We start from the raw sequence: 21,471 nt of genomic DNA on the forward strand, positions 1-21,471 counted from the left end.
TGGAAACATATGGTAAAATTTTAATGTTCTTAATTGAAATCATATATTTTCACTCTTGATACTGAGTTTTGTGTAAAATACTTTGCATGACCTGTTGGTTATCATGTTAGACCTAAGATCAGATAGACTTAAAAAAGTCATAACACAAGGGTAATGTGTACAGTGAAAGCGTGTATGATCTGAGAATGATGTTGAATGCTGAAAAAAGGTGTTCAAGATTTTTTGATTAGTCATTATGACTTCACACTGACAACCTTAATGACTCTTGCAAGCAGTGGGCCTAAGGTTGAAATAACCAACCAGTGTCAAAACAAAGTAACAACCACGCTAGTTGAAGTGGCAGCGAACCAGTTGTTGATTACTTACAGCTTGTAAACAAACTAATCTCAAGTTCCATATCACTATGTGTCAACCCCACTTTTTCATTACAGGAATCATTATGGGTTTCATACCAAAAGCTTGAGCACACCATGGTCCCAAAATTATTTTTCTGTAGTATCAGCAAAGCCTATTCATATTTTATCATATTACATTGTTTGTATCATAGCGAGTTCATATTTACTGCCCAGAGATTGCCCAAGTCTTAAAGGGGTGGTGGATGAGCCCACCTCAACCAGCAACCAAGTCTTTTTTTCTTTTACCCAAACTTTGCAGTTTTAGCCATCTTTGAGAGTCAGGCTATTCTTGGAAATGGCAAAAGAATGTAAATAAGTAGGGAAAGGTGGAAGCAAAGCAGAAAATTTAAACTGCGACTACACATCATCTGCAAGACCAAGTAGCAATTCATTGTAGGTTCTGCTTGTACTAATAACATTTTTAAGGGATCGCGTTGTGCTACAAGAGTGTTGATGATGCTGCAGCTGTCAATGAGGCTGGGTGAAAATTTGCTTTATTGTGCAGTGTATGCTTAATTTATTCTGCTCCACTGCCAGGCATATGAGACACACAAAGTGAAATGTCTTATTTTGTAGAGGTTTTTATATAACAGATCACAAACAAATATGATTACTAAGAGTTGTCATCACAAATATCTATCATGTTGTAAGAACTTCACAGATTTTTTCATAACAAGATGTTACATATCTGTGATGGGCTTCTGTGACATATTCACATAGACTAACTTATGAATGTATAGAAAAAAATTCAGGTTGTAGCATCTGGTGACAATGCATGAAATGCTACCACTGGTGTAAATCATTGTGTATTCCTCCTTGAGGCTGAGATGTGATTCAGGAATTTTGATTGTACACTCTCCAGCTACAGTGAAGAGAAAATAAAATTCTAAAGTGTATATGATTCGACTGCAGAGTGGATTAATCTCGTTAAGCTACAGTAAAAAAGAATTTTAAACCTAATTTTGACAGAGGTAGATGTCAGAGGATTAGACAACAATTTTATACCATCAATCTATATGTTCTTATGGTATTGACTGTGGCTGTTATAGATATTTAGTATGCCCCAATATGGCAATTTTCAATTCATTTTTTAAGATACCATTATTTTGTTTTACCATTCAAAAGAGCTTTTTTTTTTTTTTTTTAAATGTTGAACATGGATGAAAGAGAAAGGAAAAAGTAACATGTTACATGTGTGAAATTATATTAATAGATGTTTAGGCTGCATCCTGTGCCATATATAGCACATCAGTAGTCAGTTGGTTAATGATGTCATAGCAGAACATAGATGAGATAACCTTGATATGTTCAGAAATCCTGGTTTAGAGCATCAGAAAACAGAGTGAATGGAATTAGAAATCAAGTGTCATTGCTCACCTTCTTACCATTCATTGGTAAGTTGTCAGTTGTCTCTTGTCTAGATAACTCCTCTATCTATCCATCTGTTCCAGTGATGTTCATCTCTTTATTAGTGCCTTCTCAATGTTAGAGCATGTTCCCTTTTCGTTCTTGGATATAACATCTGGTCTGGATGTCCAGAAGTGTCACAGCTAAAAAAAATTATGAAGTTTTATTTGAAAATACATTGATATATATATAGGGTTGAGGGTTGAGGGTCAAGTCAATTGGGAGGTGAGTTTGAATGGAGAAAAACTGGAGGAAGTGAAGTGTTTTAGATATCTGGGAGTGGATCTGGCAGCGGATGGAACCATGGAAGCGGAAGTGGATCATAGGGTGGGGGAGGGGGCGAAAATTCTGGGGGCCTTGAAGAATGTGTGGAAGTCGAGAACATTATCTCGGAAAGCAAAAATGGGTATGTTTGAAGGAATAGTGGTTCCAACAATGTTGTATGGTTGCGAGGCGTGGGCTATGGATAGAGTTGTGCGCAGGAGGATGGATGTGCTGGAAATGAGATGTTTGAGGACAATGTGTGGTGTGAGGTGGTTTGATCGAGTGAGTAACGTAAGGGTAAGAGAGATGTGTGGAAATAAAAAGAGCGTGGTTGAGAGAGCAGAAGAGGGTGTTTTGAAGTGGTTTGGGCACATGGAGAGAATGAGTGAGGAAAGATTGACCAAGAGGATATATGTGTCGGAGGTGGAGGGAACGAGGAGAAGAGGGAGACCAAATTGGAGGTGGAAAGATGGAGTGAAAAAGATTTTGTGTGATCGGGGCCTGAACATGCAGGAGGGTGAAAGGAGGGCAAGGAATAGAGTGAATTGGAGCGATGTGGTATACTGGGGTTGACGTGCTGTCAGTGGATTGAATCAAGGCATGTGAAGTGTCTGGGGAAAACCATGGAAAGCTGTGTAGGTATGTATATTTGCGTGTGTGGACGTATGTATATACATGTGTATGGGGGGGGGGTTGGGCCATTTCTTTCGTCTGTTTCCTTGCGCTACCTCGCAAACGCGGGAGACAGCGACAAAGTATAAAAAAAAAAAAAAAAAAATATATATATATATATATATATATATATATATATATATATATATAAAGGTGAATGCAAGAGTTTTGGAAAGAGGGGCAAGTATGAAGGTGTGTTGGGGATGAGAGAGCTTGGGAAGTGAGTCAGTTGTTGTTCGCTGATGATACAGTGCTGGTGGCTGATTCATGTGAGAAACTGCAGAAGCTGGTGACTGAGTGTGGTAAAGTGTGTGAAAGAAGAAAGTTAAGAGTAAATGTGAATAAGAGCAAGGTTATTAGGTACAGTAGGAGGTAAGTTTGAATGGAGAAAAACTGGAGGAAGTAAAGTGTTTTAGATATCTGGGAGTGGATCTGGCAGTGGATGGAACCATGGAAGCGGAAGTGGATCATAGGGTGGGGGAGGGGGCAAAAATTCTGGGAGCCTTGAAGAATGTGTGGAAGTCGAGAACATTATCTCAGAAAGCAAAAATGGGTATGTTTGAAGGAATAGTGGTTCCAACAATGTTGTATGGTTGCAAGGCGTGGGCTATGGATAGAGTTGTGCGCAGGAGGATGGATGTGCTGGAAATGAGATGTTTGAGGACAATGTGTGGTGTGAGGTGGTTTGATCGAGTGAGTGACGTGGGGGTGGAGAGATGTGTGGAAGTGGAAAGAGCGTGGTTGAGAGAGCAGAAGAGGGTGTTTTGAAATGGTTTGGGCACATGGAGAGGGTGAGTGAGGAAAGATTGACCGGGAGGATATGTGTGTCGGAGGTGGAGGGAGCGAGGAGAGGTGGGAGACCGAATTGGAGGTGGAAGGGTGGAGTGAAAAAGATTTTGTGTGATCGGGGCCTGAACATGCAGGAGGGTGAAAGGAGGGCAGGGAATAGAGTGAATTGGATCGATGTGGTATACCGGGGTTGACGTGCTGTCGGTGGATTGAATCAGGGCATGTGGAGCATCTGGGGTAAACCATGGAAAGCTGTGTGGGTATGTATATTTGCGTGTGTGGACGTATGTATATACATGTGTATGGGGGTGGGTTGGGCCATTTCTTTCGTCTGTTTCCTTGCGCTACCTCGCAAACGCGGGAGACAGCAACAAAGCAAAAAAAAAAAAAAAAAAAAAAAAATTTTTGGTAAATTGAATCTGTTGTTTGTAGTAGGAATACTGTGTTCACTATCTCAAAATTGATAGAATTCTCTGTAAATTTTCATAGAATTTTGCTTTAACTGATTATTTGCTCCATTTTGGTATCAGCTGTGGTTTTGAACATTTTGCAAATTCAGCTTTTTTTCTCACATATAACTCATTTTTGTAGGAGCATGACATAAATAGCAAAATGCATAGAACAATTTTTCTCTCACATATAACTCACTTTTGTAGGGGCATGAAATGAATTGTAAAATGCATAGCACACATTATGTTCCTTAGTTGTCCATTTATTACAGTCCTCTTTCCTTTCTCTTTTCTTTCAGTGCAATTAGTGTGATACTGGTCTTCACTGTCTTTCAGGAAAAAACAAGAGAATGAAGTATTTAGAATATGAGTATCATCTGTAAATTGATAAAAGTTGCATAAAACCAAATGCATTTTTCTTTTCTCTTTTTTTTGATTAACATTGTAACCTTAACTGAAGTTTTTGTATGAAGTATACTTCTTACAAATGTATTATTTATAGAAGCTATGCAGACAGGAGACTTCTCCCGCTCAGTGGTGGTGAAGGAGTGGCATGCTCGCCACTGCTTCATTTCACTTCCACGACATTGGGCAAGTGTGATCCTTTCTACCCTAACACCAACATTTTGCTTAGAAACCTCACAAGGACGAAATGTCTTGTTATCATGGGCAGGGGATGTGCATAACCCAAGTATAGGCAATGAAAATATGATATTAGTGAATAGAGAGCTCTTAAAAGACACTGGTATAAGTGATGGAGAAGTTGGTGTATTAACTCAAGTTCCAGTGCCTCCTCCTTGCACAAAAGTTACTGTCACAGTTGGATCATTAGCACAGTGGCAGGACTTAGCACTCAATGCAGAAGTTGCCCAGTCTGCCATCTTGAGCCAAGTGCGCGTGATAAGTCAGAGGCAGAGTGTTCCACTATGGCTGGAGGGTGGAGCCTATGTCACTCTCATGGTCAACAGTCTTGACCCTCCACTCAGATATGGTATCCTACAGCCCATGACCCAAATGGAGGTCCTCCCTCCCTCAGAAAATAATGAAACTCATGACAATACTTCAATCACCTTTACTCCAGCAAACAGTGGGGATTTTGACAGTGATCAACAAAAAATGGTAGAATCAGATCAAGATTGTCATAAAGAATTAGAACAAGATTTTAGAAGTGATGAGAAAATCCAAGGAGGAAAAGAGCCAAGAGGAAAAAATATTTCTAATGATACTGAACTACATGTCTGATAAGTTCAAAGGACAGAAGCTGAAGTGTGGCTCTCCAGTACAGAGGGAGATTCGTTTGGGGTATAGGGTGGTTTCAGTACCAATACAAAACACTTTGCATTTTGAACTCTTGAGTCATCCATCATTGGTCATTATTAGTAAAGAGAGCCTCTTGCATACTAGTTACAAAAATAAAGTTAGTTTCATTGCAAGTTTAAAGAAAATTAATTCTCCAAAAGAAAATTTTGAATTGTCAAATGCCCTTAAAGATGAAACTAAATCTAGTGAATTAAAGAAGCAAAATATCAAGAAAAATAATGAACTGAACAGTCCCTTTCTTTGTACAGTCATTGTGTGGGAAAATCTTGATAAGGAAAAGAAAATAAATTCTGATTGTGTCAAGAAAATTGATGCTATTGTTAAAGTAAACAATTGTGTGATTCCTAATTGTTTAAGGCGACTTATGAAACTAAATACTTTAAGTGTTGTTGAATTACAGACATTTAAAACTGATGTCAGAACTGTACCAGTATCTCTTGATATGTTGCCTCTTGTGCCAGTAGAAGATTCTAATGCAACATTGCTAAATGAGAGGGTAAAGGTCTTATTGAGGAATCTTGCTAATGAATTCCCAGTGATTATCAATCAGAATACATTGTTAGAAGTAATTTTAGATAAAAAGTGTTTCGATGTATTTATAACAACAAGAGATGGAGTACCTCTGAAGCTTACAGAAAAATCAGTGGTGTTACTGGAACTTACACTGCTTAAACAGCTTTCTGATGTTCCATACATTCATCGAACAGTTAGTGATCTCAACAATTACCATGGAGCATTTTCGTATGTTGGAAATGAAGATGTCTTTTTAGAATTAAAACAACATGTCTTGCTTGGGCAAGGCAACCTAAATGATGGTTGCAATGTTGTTCCTCAGTTTGCTCTTTTGCATGGTAGTAAGGGTGCAGGGAAAACAAGTTTAGCTCAATCACTTATTGAGGGTCTGTCCTCATATCCTTATTTCATGCATTCTGAGATTGTTAGCTTTAAGCTTTTAAAAGGAAAGAAAATGGAAGCAGTTGAGAAGAAACTTCAACTCATCTTTAAGGAAGCCATATTCAAACGACCCTCCATTATTGTATTGGATGATATTGATCACTTAGTGCCATCACAGGGATCTTTCGATCAGGACTCAGGACCAATGTATGAACACTTAATGCAGATGGTTTTTATGCTCAAAGGACTCTTGGATCAGTTGTTAGAATTCTTAAGTGATTCTGACTTCCCTCTTCATTTAGAGAAGCCAGCTTGTGGTTCTGTGATGGTGATTGCAACATGTATAGTGAGAACAAGTGTTCATCCTCTTCTGGTAAACCCTCAAGGGTGTCATTATTTTCCTTGCACATTTGGAATCCCTCCATTAGGACCAGAAGGAAGACTTAAAGCTTTGAAAATCATGCTTAAAGCCTACATTGAAAAATATAAACTACGCAGAAGATTAATTTCAGAACACAACTTCAGATCATTGCAAGACCCAGTTGATGATACAGTTTGTGAAACTGATAAAGATTCATGTTCCCAGTACCTACAAGTAGATGAAAAAATGATATCCAGACGGACAGAAAACTTTGCACTTCCAGACCTGAACCACCTTGCCCTGAGGACTTTCTTTCAAGCAAAACATCGCTGGGAGTGCAATGTGACTAAAAAGAGTGATGCTGAAAATAAGATTCTTTATAAACACATCATTAAAAAGCCATATATACCAAGTACAGCCTGCTTCAGAGATGTCAGCAGTGAGGATTCAAGCCTGGATTCAGAAGCTATTATAAACTGTGATATTGAAGCTGCTCTAGAAGGCTACACACCTTTAGCTCTTCGAGGTAAGCTATATGTATCTTTAATGTTCATTTTCTTCTGTATTTGATATGCAAACTTTGTGAACATTGATTTCTTAAGTTGTCATTTTTAAATAGTTAGAGACCCATAAATTCTAACAATGGTAAGGCCTTTAATGTCAGTTATAGATCACCTTTGAGAATTGATGCGCAAAATAGTAATGTTTCAAATGTTAGAATACTGATTTACTGGAATCTTGATATGTCTCAGTAAAAGTGATGGCATTCATTGTTAAGTTGAAAATATTCCATTATGATTATGTCATATTTGCTGTATTATTCTTTCAGGTCTGACATTATCAGAAAAGAAAAATGCCATACCTGTACGTATAGGTGGCCTCGTAGAAGCATGCAGCATATTAGAAGAAACATTGACTTGGCCATCTGTGTATCCAAACCTGTTTAGCAAAGTCAAGTTGAGACTGCGGTCAGGAGTGTTACTATATGGTCCCCCAGGGTGTGGCAAGACACTTCTTGCCAATTCAGTCACTGCCAACTGTCAGCTCAATTTCATTTCTGTAAAAGTAAGCTTAGGTCTAGTTTTGGTAATGTCTCTTTTTGCACTAACACTGCAACTTTGATATATCCTTTTGAGAAAAATGTTTATTCTTGAATACCTCTCTGGCACTTTTTACTTTCTTTCTTGATATGGAAGATAGTTTTTATACCTTTGATTTTCATTTATCACTCAAAAGATCCTCAGAAAATGTAAAATTTTTTACTTTATAAAATTACAAAAAAACAAAGAGATCTACAGCAAATTAGCTTTATATGGGTATTAGTGTATATATATTACACATTACATGTGGCAGCTAGAGAATGGATGTGTGCGGATATGGCCTTTTCTTTGTCTGCTCCTGGCGTTAGCTTGCTAATGTGAGAAGTGGCAGTCGAGTTTAAAGTATATACAGTATATATATTTTTATAAATATTTTATTATTCTTTTTTTGTTATACTTGATCGCCATTTCCCACATCAGTGAAGTAGCGCCATGAAAGACAAAAAATGGCCCATCATTTCATATACACACGCCCTGGTTCAGTCCACTGACAGCATGTTGAATTTGGTATACCACATTGTTCCAATTCACTCTATTCCTTGCATGCCTCTCACCCTCCCATATGTTCAGGTCCAAAACGCTCAAAATCTTTTTCACTCCATCCCTCCACCTCCAATTTGGTCTTCTGCTTCTCCTTGTTCCCTCCCCTTCTGACACATATATTATCTTTGTCAATCTTCACTCATTCATTCTCTCCATAAATCCAAGCCATTTCAACACACCCTCTTGTGTTCTCTCAACATCATTTTTATTTCCACACATCTCTCTTACCCTTTCCATACTTACTCGATCAAACCACCTCACATCTCATATTGTCCTCATACATTTCATTTCCAACACATCCACCCTCCTCTGTACAACCCTATCTATAGCCCAGGTTTTATTGGACTCTGCTTACACAGGGTTACACTTTGAGTGAAAATTCCCTTTGGTGAGACTGTATCATTGTTATCAAAAACTTTTCATTCCAAAGTAGTCCATCATTTCCCTACTAGAGCTAGTAGTGCAGCCTTGGCATTGCATTAGCTCCTGAAAAGAGTTTCATGGAAACACAAGGTTCTTCCATAGAAATGTGTCCTGGATAGCTATTGATAAGTAAATAAAAATATAATACCCAAGAAAAAGAAACCTTTATGGGAAAAATTCATTTTACTATATTACTCTCACATTCTTCTTTCTAGGGACCAGAACTTTTGTCAAAATACATTGGAGCTAGTGAGGAAGCAGTCAGGGATGCTTTTGAAAGGTAATTATAAACTTGAACTCATAAAAGAATACAAATTTGGCACCACCAGTACAATAGGCATGAAGAGTTCATTTTGAGCTTACATACAAATGTGTGTGTGTGTGTGTGTGTGTGTGTTTGTGTATATATGTAAACACTGAACTGTGATTAAGTGCCTACATATGTACATATTTGCTTCCTAAACCATTCGTGAATCTTTTTACCTGTTTTTAAATCATATATATGTAAATACTGAACTGTGATTAAGTGCATACATATGTACATATTTGCTTCCTAAACCATTCGTGAATCTTTTTACCTGTTTTTAAATCATTTAGATTTGCATTTAGGCAAGCGTTTCCGTAACCCATGGGTATGTTTCTAATCTGAACTTATACAGTTAAAATAGCTGAAGGTTTGAAATTATTGCAATGAATGGCTTACTAGTGCTGGTAAAGTAATTGTAGGACATTCAATCAACATGGTGAAAAGGTTGTAGTTTTGCTGCCTTACACATAACAGCTAGAGTAGATGTGAACAAATGAGGCTTATTTTCATCTGTTCCTGGCAGTACCTCACTGGCATGGGAAAAGGTAAACAAGTACTGTATGAAAGAAAAAAAAATAAGAATGTTACAGTGAATAGTGTTACAGTGAATAGATTGGTATTAATATTGAGAAAATGACTGATGGATATAATTACAGGACAGTGAATCATTATAATTGTAAAATAGTTGTTGAATTTTATAAATTGGAGCAAATAGATTGCTAGTACTGGTAATCATTTGATACAATGTAACTGCAGTTTTATACTAAACTTACAGCTTATTAAATAAAGTTTCTTGAAAACAATGGTAAATTATCATAGGCACTAGACTAAGAACATTTTGATATTATATCTGAGACTTGCAAGCCTGGTAAAATTGCCTGTAAAAATACCATTTCTTTACACAAACACCTGAAAATGTAGTATTTTTCACTCACAGCCCACTCAGTATTATGTCAGGTACTCTAATGATGATGAATTACTTAGAATAATTATACATAAGCACAACTCATATTTGATACCAGGGCCAGTGACAACTTATCCCAATAGGTAAATAATTTCAAGAAGCCTATGTTCACTTTAGTGTGTAGGATATAAGTTAAAGATATGGCTCATTGTTCTGAGGTTTGTGCATTTGATCCTCTGCATACAAATGTGGACAGACTTAACAGTGATGGAAAAGTCACTTTGCTCACCTTTCATGTAGCGTAAGTTAATATTAGGTACAGAATTAACAAAAGAATATAAGCTAAGGATTTACAAAAGATAATAAAATTTACATCACTGTATTATATGTATTATCTGAAAGTTTTGTCATAATTTTTTTATGGTATTTAAATGAAGAATAATATTCTTTTACAGTTATTTTATCATCTCTGATTTACATTTCATTATATTGCAACAGAGCATCAAGTGCCAAACCTTGTGTCCTCTTCTTTGATGAGTTTGAGTCCATTGCTCCACGGCGTGGGCATGATAGCACAGGGGTGACAGACCGTGTGGTGAATCAGCTGCTGACACAAATGGATGGTGTTGAGGGACTCTCTGGTGTTTATGTTCTAGCTGCAACCTCCCGGCCTGACCTCATTGATCCAGCACTGCTTCGTCCAGGTAATGGATCAGTAGCTTTGTTTGCAAGGTGCATCTTATTTGACTTGGATAAGATCTACTTCTGATGCATTAGGCTGAACTAAGAAATGCTAAGGTGTTTCTTAAAATAGTTCAAATAATTTACATAAGCAAGAATGGTATATCATATATAGGTGTCTAAAGATTCCTAGTCAGCTTAAATAAAACAAATCTTTAGGTAGATATGTTTATAGAATTTTGTAGAAAGTAAGAGAATCAGTTATCATGGAAATATTTTCTAAGAATGATTGGACAGTTGATTCGAGAGGATGTTTATATGTGTAGAACTGTGTATATGAATCATGATTGAATTGATTGCATTAGGAATATAAACAGTGAATATCCCTTTATACCTTTCTTCAGAAGTGGTAGAGGATGTGTGGATCAGGTGTTTGCTTTGAAGAATGTATGTGAGAAATACTTAGAAAAGCAAATGGATTTGTATGTAGCATTTATGGATCTGGAGAAGGCATATGATAGAGTTGATAGAGATGCTCTGTGGAAGGTATTAAGAATATATGGTGTGGGAGGCAAGTTGTTAGAAGCAGTGAAAAGTTTTTATCGAGGATGTAAGGCATGTGTACGTGTAGGAAGAGAGGAAAGTGATTGGTTCTCAGTGAATGTAGGTTTGCGGCAGGGGTGTGTGATGTCTCCATGGTTGTTTAATTTGTTTATGGATGGGGTTGTTAGGGAGGTAAATGCAAGAGTCTTGGAAAGAGGGGCAAGTATGAAGTCTGTTGGGGATGAGAGAGCTTGGGAAGTGAGTCAGTTGTTGTTCGCTGATGATACAGCGCTGGTGGCGGATTCATGTGAGAAACTGCAGAAGCTGGTGACGGAGTTTGGTAAAGTGTGTGGAAGAAGAAAGTTAAGAGTAAATGTGAATAAGAGCAAGGTTATTAGGTACAGTAGGGTTGAGGGTCAAGTCAATTGGGAGGTGAGTTTGAATGGTGAAAAACTGGAGGAAGTGAAGTGTTTTAGATATCTGGGAGTGGATCTGTCAGCGGATGGAACCATGGAAGCGGAAGTGGCTCATAGGGTGGGGGAGGGGGCGAAAATTTTGGGAGCCTTGAAAAATGTGTGGAAGTCGAGAACATTATCCCGGAAAGCAAAAATGGGTATGTTTGAAGGAATAGTAGTTCCAACAATGTTGTATGGTTGCGAGGCGTGGGCTATGGATAGAGTTGTGCGCAGGAGGATGGATGTGCTGGAAATGAGATGTTTGAGGACAATGTGTGGTGTGAGGTGGTTTGATCGAGTAAGTAACGTAAGGGTAAGAGAGATGTGTGGAAATAAAAAGAGCGTGGTTGAGAGAGCAGAAGAGGGTGTTTTAAAATGGTTTGGGCACATGGAGAGAATGAGTGAGGAAAGATTGACCAAGAGGATATATGTGTCGGAGGTGGAGGGAACGAGGAGAAGAGGGAGACCAAATTGGAGGTGGAAAGATGGAGTGAAAAAGATTTTGTGTGATCGGGGCCTGAACATGCAGGAGGGTGAAAGGAGGGCAAGGAATAGAGTGAATTGGAGCGATGTGGTATACAGGGGTTGACGTGCTGTCAGTGGATTGAATCAAGGCATGTGAAGCGTCCGGGGTAAACCATGGAAAGCTGTGTAGGTATGTATATTTGTGTGTGTGGACGTGTGTATGTACATGTGTATGGGGGGGGTTGGGCCATTTCTTTCGTCTGTTTCCTTGCGCTACCTCGCAAACGCGGGAGACTGCGACAAAGTATATAAAAAAAAAAAAAAAAAAAAAAAAAACTTTCTTAATATCTCTTGGTTATCTGATTTTCTTCTGTAAAGTTATTTTGGGTATTGATGAATAGTAAGAACAGTAATTTCATCTTTCCTATTGATTTATGTTGCCTCCAAGCATTCAACTGTTTTCTAATTTACAAAATGGGTAACTCATATTTCTTCTTGCTGACTCATGTTAATGCTGTAGCTGTGGCAGCTTCGTGTTATTGTGGAAATCATTTCAGTACAAAGTAATTTATACTAATACATTACATTCGTGGTAAGGCCTGCCAGCTGTGAATTTTGTGGGAGTATATATGGTTTTACAAATGGTTTCCAGCTGCCTTGAAAATTCAATGATGAAGAACTGCTTTATGGTAATAAATTAAATAAAGTCTCTTGGTGCTACTCCTCTGTAATTGATTGTTGTGCAAAAATATAAAAACCATGTGCATTTGTGTTATTCCACATGAATTTATGACGAAAAAAAATTTGAAATATATCGAGAGCATTAGTTTCTTCAGTGCATTGGCTTGTCAGCCTCCAGTGTATGCCTGGCACATCATTTGTTAGACCAATTGGACACAGGAAGTTAATGCAAACTGATTTTTCATATCCTAAACTATTGTTTTTCACTCATATAATTTCATTGTCATTTTAACTGGTGTTTTAAATCACCCTATACAGTAATGTCATTACCTTATCACTCTTGGGTATAGGGCTTTATTTCTGTTGTGAAGCATTTTACATTTTACTTTAATGCTTTTTGTGCTTGTACTCCACTTCCCATGTTTGTGAGGTAGTGCCAGAAACAGGAGTAACCTTACTTGCTGACATCCACTTTTTAGCTTTCATTGCACAGTGCACCGAAACAAGAACCCCCATCCCTAAGCAAGATTTTAATTCCCCTCTAACTGCCTAATGCTCCATGAAATTTGCCAAAGACAGGTGCAAAGTAGACATCAAATCGAACAAGATATGTCTGATAAAGTGCTAGCAGTTTGAATTGGGCAAATAATTCTTGCACAAAGAATGAATAGGAGAGGATGTAAGAGATGAGCATCAGTAACCACCATACTTTAAGATTATTAGATTGTGCATAGTATGCAAATTAGATGTGTATTTCTTTGGTTGAAGTTACAGGTCAGTCTGCTCTGAATGCCTCTCCTAAGTTGAAAGTGATTAAAAGTGATTAAAACTATGAATAAAAGTAATCTGGATTTAGTGAAATTGATACTTCATTTATGTATTCCCAAGTAATTCTGTGGTATCATATTTTTCTTCTTTTATGCAGGTCGCCTGGATAAATGTGTGTTTTGCCCCATGCCATCAGTTAGTGATAGAAAAGAAATTCTCGAAGTCCTTAGTGAAGACATGGACTTAGGAGAAGATATAGACTGGGGAGAAGTTGCTAGCACAACAGAGAATTTTACTGGTGCTGATCTTCAAAGTCTTCTTTCCACAGCACAGATTTTGGTTGCTCAAGAAGCACTTGGAGATAAATTATATGAAGATGTTATCCCAAGTGATCAGTCACAGGGGAAATGGGAACAAACTGATGCAAGCTATACGTATAGTGAAAAAACTGTGTTAATAGAGAGTGATGATGCTTTTGATTTATGTGATGATAGCACAATTCTTGAAACTGATGGAGCCTGTTCTAGGAACATTTTGCAGGAAGAAATAATAATTGAAAAAGAAATTGAAAAGGTGACTTATAGCCCAAAAAGAGCAAGTTTAAAAGAGGATAATCTATATGTTGGAACTACAAAGGAAGAAAACACTAACATTAAGGTTTCACATGTTGGTGGTACAAAAATTGATGACTCATCAAAGAGTGATGTTTGTGTTCATGACCCAACAGAGAAACCAGAATTCAGAGTGTTTAAAAGACATATTGTTGCTGCATTAAAGGATGTGAAGCCATCTGTCACATTGGCAGACAGGCAAAGATATGAAAACCTATATGCAACTTTCACCAAGTCAAGAGATGGAGGCTTTGGTCAGCCTTCTCCTGGAAAGAGAGCTACCTTAGCATAAATGAGTTTGAAATATTGAATTAATTCAGATTTTTAGTGTTAAAGACAAATGATACATGGAAAGAATTCCTATAAGAATATATTTACCAAGGTCTATTTTTGGAGCTAGTAGATTTGGCCTTTTATGTCAGATATATATACAACTTAATGCCTCATTTAATATTTGGTTTTAGGTTAATTTTGTAAGATGTGAAAAACAGTACTGAGCACTTGTTAGGTATCATATGGTAAGTAAAGAGTTTTGCTGCTCCTGTGTATGTTCTTTTGTTTATCATTTTGATACTGTCTTCATCTTCATTATTCATACACTTATATCATTCACAAGTCTCTTTCTGCTCTTGGAATTTTCAAACTTATATAGTAAAGCATTATTAAACAGTTTCCCAGTATTTTTTCATCCACCTTAAACTTGTCAGGTCTGCTGCATGTAACTATACACACCAGTTCACTGCAATTTTATGCATGGTTAGATTTGTTCATAAGTGTTAACTATCCCTGAACTCCATACAATATTCTTTTTGTGGGTTGCATATCATTAGATTTGTTACTTTCAGACATCATTTCTCACTATATTCTATCTCTTGTGCATTTTATAAGAAATTTTTCGCATACTCATTGCAGCTGAGAACAGTGCCTTGTGATAATAATGGAGTAAGTGAGAATTAGTCACAAAATTCAGAGATATGATTAAGTAGTGGCAAAATTCAGAGACATGGTTAATCCTTTAAAGATGATTCCTACAACAGATGTGGGTAGTGGTATGGATAATTCCCCTAACATTCACATGTATAATCTTAACACCTGTACTTCCCTTACTGACTACAGGCAAGTGTGGACGCTGGACGTCACCCCAGCTCTAACTAGAACATAAATATAACAAGGCTTGGTTACCCAGAGATAACACATTTAGAAAGACACATGCACTTCCCCCACCTGGGCCTCTGCCTTACTATGCACAGTAAACAATAAGATGTGAGGTTCAGATAATGAAAAAAGCCAACTTTCACCCTCCTGTATGTTCAGGCCCCAATTGCACAAAATCTTTTTCACTCCATCCTTCCATCTCCAATTTGGTCTCCCACTTCTTGTTCCCTCCACCTCTGACACATGTATCATCTTTGTCAACCTTTCTTCACTCATTCTCTCCATGTGTCCAAACCATTTCAACATACCCTCTCCTGCTCTCTCAACTCTTTTTATTACCACACATCTCTCTTACCCTTTCATTACTTAATCAAACCACCTCACACCACATACTGTCTTCAAACATTTTGTTTCCAACACATTCACCCTCCTCTGCACAACACTGTCTATAGCCCATGCCTTGCAACTTATATTGTTTGAACTACCATTCCTTCAATCATACCCATTTTTGTTCTCCGAGGTAACATTCTCTCCACACATTCTTCATTGCTCCCAAAATATTCACCTCCTCCCCCACCCTATGACCCACTTCCTCTTCCATGGTTCCATTTGTTGCAAAATCCACTCCCAGATATCTAAAACACTTCACTGCCTCCTATTTTTCTCCATTCACCCTTACATTCCAACTAACTTTTCCCTCAACCCTGCTGAACCTAATAACCTTGCTTTTATTCACATTTACTCTCAAATTTCTCCTGTCACACACTTTTCCAAACTCAGTCACCAACTTCAGCAGTTTCTCACTTGAATCAGCCACCAGTGCTGTATCACTTCCCAGACCCTCTCATTCCCAGCAGACTGCATACTCTCCCCTCTCTCCAAAACTCTTGCATTTACCTCCCTAACCACCCCATCCATAAACAAATTAAACAACCATGGTGACATCACACACCCCTGCTGCAGACGGAACTTCAATGGGAACCAATCACTCTCCCCTCCTCCTACTTGTACACATGCCTTACACCCTTGATAAAAACTTCTCACAGCATCTAGCAGCTTACCTCCCACACCATATATTCTTAAGACCTTCCACAAAGCATCTTTATCAACCCTATCATATCCTTCTCCAGATCCATAAATGCCACGTACAAATCCATCTGTTTTTTTAAGTAATTCTTACATACATTCGTCAAAGTAAAACCTGATCCACACATCCTCTACCATTTCTGAAATCACACTGCTCCTCCCCAATCCGATGCTCTGTACATGCCTTCACCCTCTCAATCAAAGCCCTTCCATACAGAGTTATAAAACATAGTAAATGTATTGGAATGAGTGGATGTTCCTTGTAAGAAAGTGTAATGAGATTTATGTCAATGAGTGGTCTATGTTTTCATGATGGGGTAAATCTTCAGCAAATAATAGCTTACAAGGTAGCTGATGGCAAACTTAATACAGCTCATCATCATCAACTGCACCAGAACAGGGACAATTAGTTGAATGGCCAGGTGCATGTACATTTTAATAATCAAAATTAAATGGAAATACCTCCTGTCACTGCAATGAAAAAAGGTTCACTGTGATTTCTTACCTGTGTTTCCCAGTTTGATAAAACTCAGTGGTTAACAATCCTCCATCAACTAAAACAAGAGAAAAAAATTCTTTCATGAGCTGTTTGTTCAAAGTACATCTATAAAAATTCACATTACAGGATAATTTAATTCATGTATCATCCAAATTTCTAACCTCAATTAACTTCTTACTGAGGCTTAGCACATGTTTGTATGTTTTCATGCATGCCTTTCACATACAACTGTTATGCTTAATGGTGGTAAGATGAAAATACAAGTAACAGAACCAGACTTTAAAAGATGAGTTAAATGAATCAGTTGCACCCAGTAATTTTCTTTTGTAATACCTTATTGCCTTTCTCCATTTTTAAGTAAAATACTGTCCGAAAGAGGGGCAAGAATGAAGTCTGTTGTGGATGAGAGAGCTTGGGAAGTGAGTCAGTTGTTGTTCGCTGATGATATAGCGCTGGTGGCTGATTCATGTGAGAAACTGCAGAAGCTGGTGACTGAGTTTGGTAAAGTGTGTGAAAGAAGAAAGTTAAGAGTAAATGTAAATAAGAGCAAGGTTATTAGGTACAGTAGGGTTGAGGGTCAAGTCAATTGGGAGTTAAGTTTGAATGGAGAAAAACTGGAGGAAGTAAAGTGTTTTAGATATCTGGGAGTGGATCTGGCAGCGGATGGAACCATGGAAGCGGAAGTGAATCATAGGGTGAGGGAGGGGGCGAAAATCCTGGGAGCCTTGAAGAATGTGTGGAAGTCGAGAACATTATCTCGGAAAGCAAAAATGGGTATGTTTGAGGGAATAGTGGTTCCAACAATGTTGTATGGTTGCGAGGCGTGGGCTATGGATAGAGTTGTGCACAGGAGGGTGGATATGCTGGAAATAAGATGTTTGAGGACAATGTGTGGTGTGAGGTGGTTTGATCGAGTAAGTAATGTAAGGGTAAGAGAGATGTGTGGAAATAAAAAGAGCGTGGTTGAGAGAGCAGAAGAGGGTGTTTTGAAATGGTTTGGGCACATGGAGAGAATGAGTGAGGAAAGATTGACCAAGAGGATATATGTGTCGGAGGTGGAGGGAACGAGGAGAAGTGGGAGACCAAATTGGAGGTGGAAAGATGGAGTGAAAAAGATTTTGAGTGATCGGGGCCTGAACATGCAGGAGGGTGAAAGGCGGGCAAGGAATAGAGTGAACTGGATCGATGTGGTATACCGGGGTTGACGTGCTGTCAGTGGATTGAATCAGGGCATGTGAAGCGTCTGGGGTAAACCATGGAAAGCTGTGTAGGTATGTATATTTGCGTGTGTGGACGTGTATGTATATACATGTGTATGGGGGTGGGTTGGGCCATTTCTTTCATCTGTTTCCTTGCGCTACTTCGCAAACGCGGGAGACAGCGACAAAGCAAAATAAATAAATAAAATATCCTGTCCGAAAAAAGTGGACATCACAGATTACATTATCTCCCACAATGTGTTCCAGTCCTCTTTATCCTATGCCTATTCCAGGTACATGAATGCTGCATACAACTTTGTCCTTTTGCTATAAACTTTACTTGCATGTACCCAAAAGTAAATTTGTTCTACATGTTCTTTACCTTTCCCAAAACCCCACTATTCTACACTTATCCTGCCCTCTGTTTTCTTTACCATTTCAAAAACAGTACTTCTATACAACTTCCCCCATATGCACAGTACGCAGATTCCTTTTCAATTTTCGCACTCATCTTTACTAAACTTTCCTTTGTATAAAGACAGTACCTTTACTCCTGCCCGATTATCTGGCACCATCCCACTTTTCCACAACCATACAATTTGTGCATCCATTCTACCATGACATCACCACCTCTCTTCATTTCTACTATTATTCCATACATTCTAGGGCTTTTCCCATTTTCAACCTGCTTATAAATGCTCTCATGTAACTAGCTTCACTGGATCACACTTGAAAAAATCAGAGATCATTAATAATAAGTTCTGTGTTAGAATCAAATCACAGATCAGTACAATATACATATCAGCTTCGCTGAATTTTATTCAATTCTAATTAAACTTAGTAAGGTGCCACACTTCATTCCTCAGCCTAGGTACAGATATGGATATGAATCAGATATCCAATGTCCATTATACACATCCCAAACTTTCTTTGATTCTCACCCTGTACTAAATCATGTTGGCCAATAAATTACATGTCACAGATACTGGCGGCAGGTTAAGGTGGAAGCTGAAATGTGCATCCCTCAGTAAATAATTATGTACATTACATTTTGACCTTACCCAATTGTAAATATTTTTGCATTTTGAGAAATTTTTGGGAGAAATAATTCTGATGATCCTGTCACCAGTCTGAAGATGAAGCCAAGCTCAATTCTTCAAACTATGAAATTTTTTTTCCAATTATTAGCTTTGCTAGCCTTGTATTTCAGCAAACCTGGCAAGCTTATATTGATTCATTAATCTCAAATCACATACGAAGATGGAACTAAATCACCCATTTGTAAGTAAATCCTCTTGTAAGTCTCAAACATCTTTCCAAAATAAACTTGGAAGTTTGACTGATTATACTGAGAGAGCACACCTGACTAATCCTCTACCCACATTAAAAGTAGATGAATTATCCATCAAGAGCTCTCTCTCCGTAAACAAATGCAAGCTTTAAGAACTGTCTTTGATCAACTTCGATAAGGTTACTTATTTCATCAATTTTCATGTTTAGATATAAGGTAGAGACAAATTGTGCAACCCCATCCTCCATTAGCATAATTTTTTTTTTTTCTTATTGCCAAATTTGCTCTCTCCTCTTAAAGATGAGTCTAACTTTATATCTGAACATACATTCACATGTACATCCCAAACATGTTTACTAAATTACAATGGGCTTTCATAAGTCTTGTAAATTACTTTGTAGAATAATATAGAAGGCACTAATGTCACCCAAATATGGGTCAACTTTATATTGCTTTAATCAAAAGTTTCAATAAAAATGGATTAATATGAAAGAACATAATGACAGCAACCATACACTGTATTAGTGAATAAATTAGTATCCTTAAAGAAATCATCCAATAATGTAAAAAGGTGTTTTATACCGAATGGAAACAAGTTTTGCTATTTCATCTTCCATCCACTCACATGAAATTCTTTTTAAAGACTACATATTGACAAAGATAATTCCATATAGGTAGTATATCATATGCTCATTATCTGCAAATTATTTATTTATTTATTTATTTATTTATTTATTTTGCTTTGTCGCTGTCTCCCGCATTTGCAAGGTAGCGCAAGGAAACAGATGAAAGAAATGGCACAACCCACCCCCATACACAATGTACACACACACACGCCCACACACGCAAATATACATACCTATACATCTCAATGTACACATATATATACACACACAGACACATACATATATACCCATGCACACAATTCACATTGCCTGCCCCTATTCATTCCCATCGCCACCTTGCCACACATGGAATACCATCCCCCTCCCCCCTCATGTGTGCGAGGTAGCACTAGGAAAAGACAACAAATGCCCCATTCATTCACACTCAGTCTCCAGTTGTCACGTAATAATGCCCGAAACCACAGCTCCCTTTCCACATCCAGGCCCCACACAACTTTCCATGGCTTACCCCAGACGCTTCACATGCCCTGATTCAATCCACTGACAGCACGTCAACCCCGGTATACCACATCGATCCAATTCACTCTATTCCTTGCCCGCCTTTCACCCTCCTGCATGTTCAGGCCCCGATCACTCAAAATCTTTTTCACTCCATCTTTCCACCTCCAATTTGGTCTCCCACTTCTCCTCCTTCCCTGCCACCTGCAAATTATATTATATTTATTATTTTGCTTTGTTGCTGTCTCCCGCATTTGCGAGGTAGTGCAAGGAAACAGACGAAAGAAATGGCCCAACCCACCCCCATACACATGTATATACATACACATCCACACACGCAAATATACATACCTATACATCTCAACGTACACATATATATACACACACAGACATATACATATATACACATGTACATAATTCATACTGTCTGCCTTTATTTGTTCCCATCGCCACCTCGCCACACATGGAATAACATCCCCCTCCCCCCTCATTTGTGCAAGGTAGCGCTAGGAAACGACAACAAAGGCCCCATTCGTTCACACTCAGTCTCTAGCTGTCATGAAATAATGCCCGAAACCACAGCTCCCTTTCCACATCCAGGCCCCACAGAACTTTCCATGGTTTACCCCAGACGCTTCACATGCCCTGATTCAATCCACTGACAGCACGTCGACCCCGGTATACCACATCGATCCAATTCACTCTATTCCTTGCCCGCCTTTCACCCTCTGCATGTTCAGGCCCCGATCACTCAAAATCTTTTTCACTCCATCTTTCCACCTCCAATTTGGTCTCCCACTTCTCCTCCTTCCCTCCACCTGCAAATTATATTATATTTAATATTTTGCTTTGTTGCTGTCTCCCGCATCTGCGAGGTAGCACAAGGAAACAGACGAAAGAAATGGCCCAACCCACACCCATACACATGTATATACATACACATCCACACATGCAAATATACATACCTATACATCTCAACGTACACATATATATACACACACTGACATATACATATATACACATGTACATCATTCATACTGTCTGCCTTTATTTGTTCCCATCGCCACCTCGCCACACATGGAATA

At 38.2% G+C, this 21,471-nt stretch overlaps 3 protein-coding genes across 10 annotated transcripts in view; 2 read left to right on the forward strand and 1 right to left on the reverse strand.

Annotated features, from left to right (window-relative positions):
• The window catches only part of LOC139752112 (ADP-ribosylation factor-like protein 16), a 29,037-nt gene that overhangs the window by 6,562 nt on the left and 1,004 nt on the right, over window positions 1–21,471 (forward strand). The gene's annotated exons all lie outside the window — the stretch shown is intronic.
• mRpS18C (mitochondrial ribosomal protein S18C) overlaps window positions 6–21,471 on the reverse strand; it is a 31,106-nt gene continuing 9,640 nt past the window's right edge. Inside the window, exons 4-5 of the mRNA XM_071668010.1 lie at window positions 16,779–16,827; window positions 6–1,945 (exon numbers count right to left, since the gene is read on the reverse strand). Coding sequence (XP_071524111.1) covers window positions 1,864–1,945; window positions 16,779–16,827 — 131 coding nt within the window. The 3' untranslated portion in view covers window positions 6–1,863. The remainder of the gene's footprint in view (window positions 1,946–16,778; window positions 16,828–21,471) is intronic.
• On the forward strand, window positions 4,282–14,703 carry LOC139752115 (peroxisomal ATPase PEX1-like). Its single transcript, XM_071668026.1, is given in 6 exon segments — window positions 4,282–5,204; window positions 5,206–7,077; window positions 7,381–7,616; window positions 8,833–8,897; window positions 10,327–10,532; window positions 13,579–14,703. Coding segments are annotated over 6 exon segments (3,846 nt in total). The 5' UTR covers window positions 4,282–4,483; the 3' UTR covers window positions 14,325–14,703.

Source organism: Panulirus ornatus, chromosome 12, assembly GCF_036320965.1.
Source record: "Panulirus ornatus isolate Po-2019 chromosome 12, ASM3632096v1, whole genome shotgun sequence".
NCBI lineage: Eukaryota > Metazoa > Arthropoda > Malacostraca > Decapoda > Palinuridae > Panulirus > Panulirus ornatus.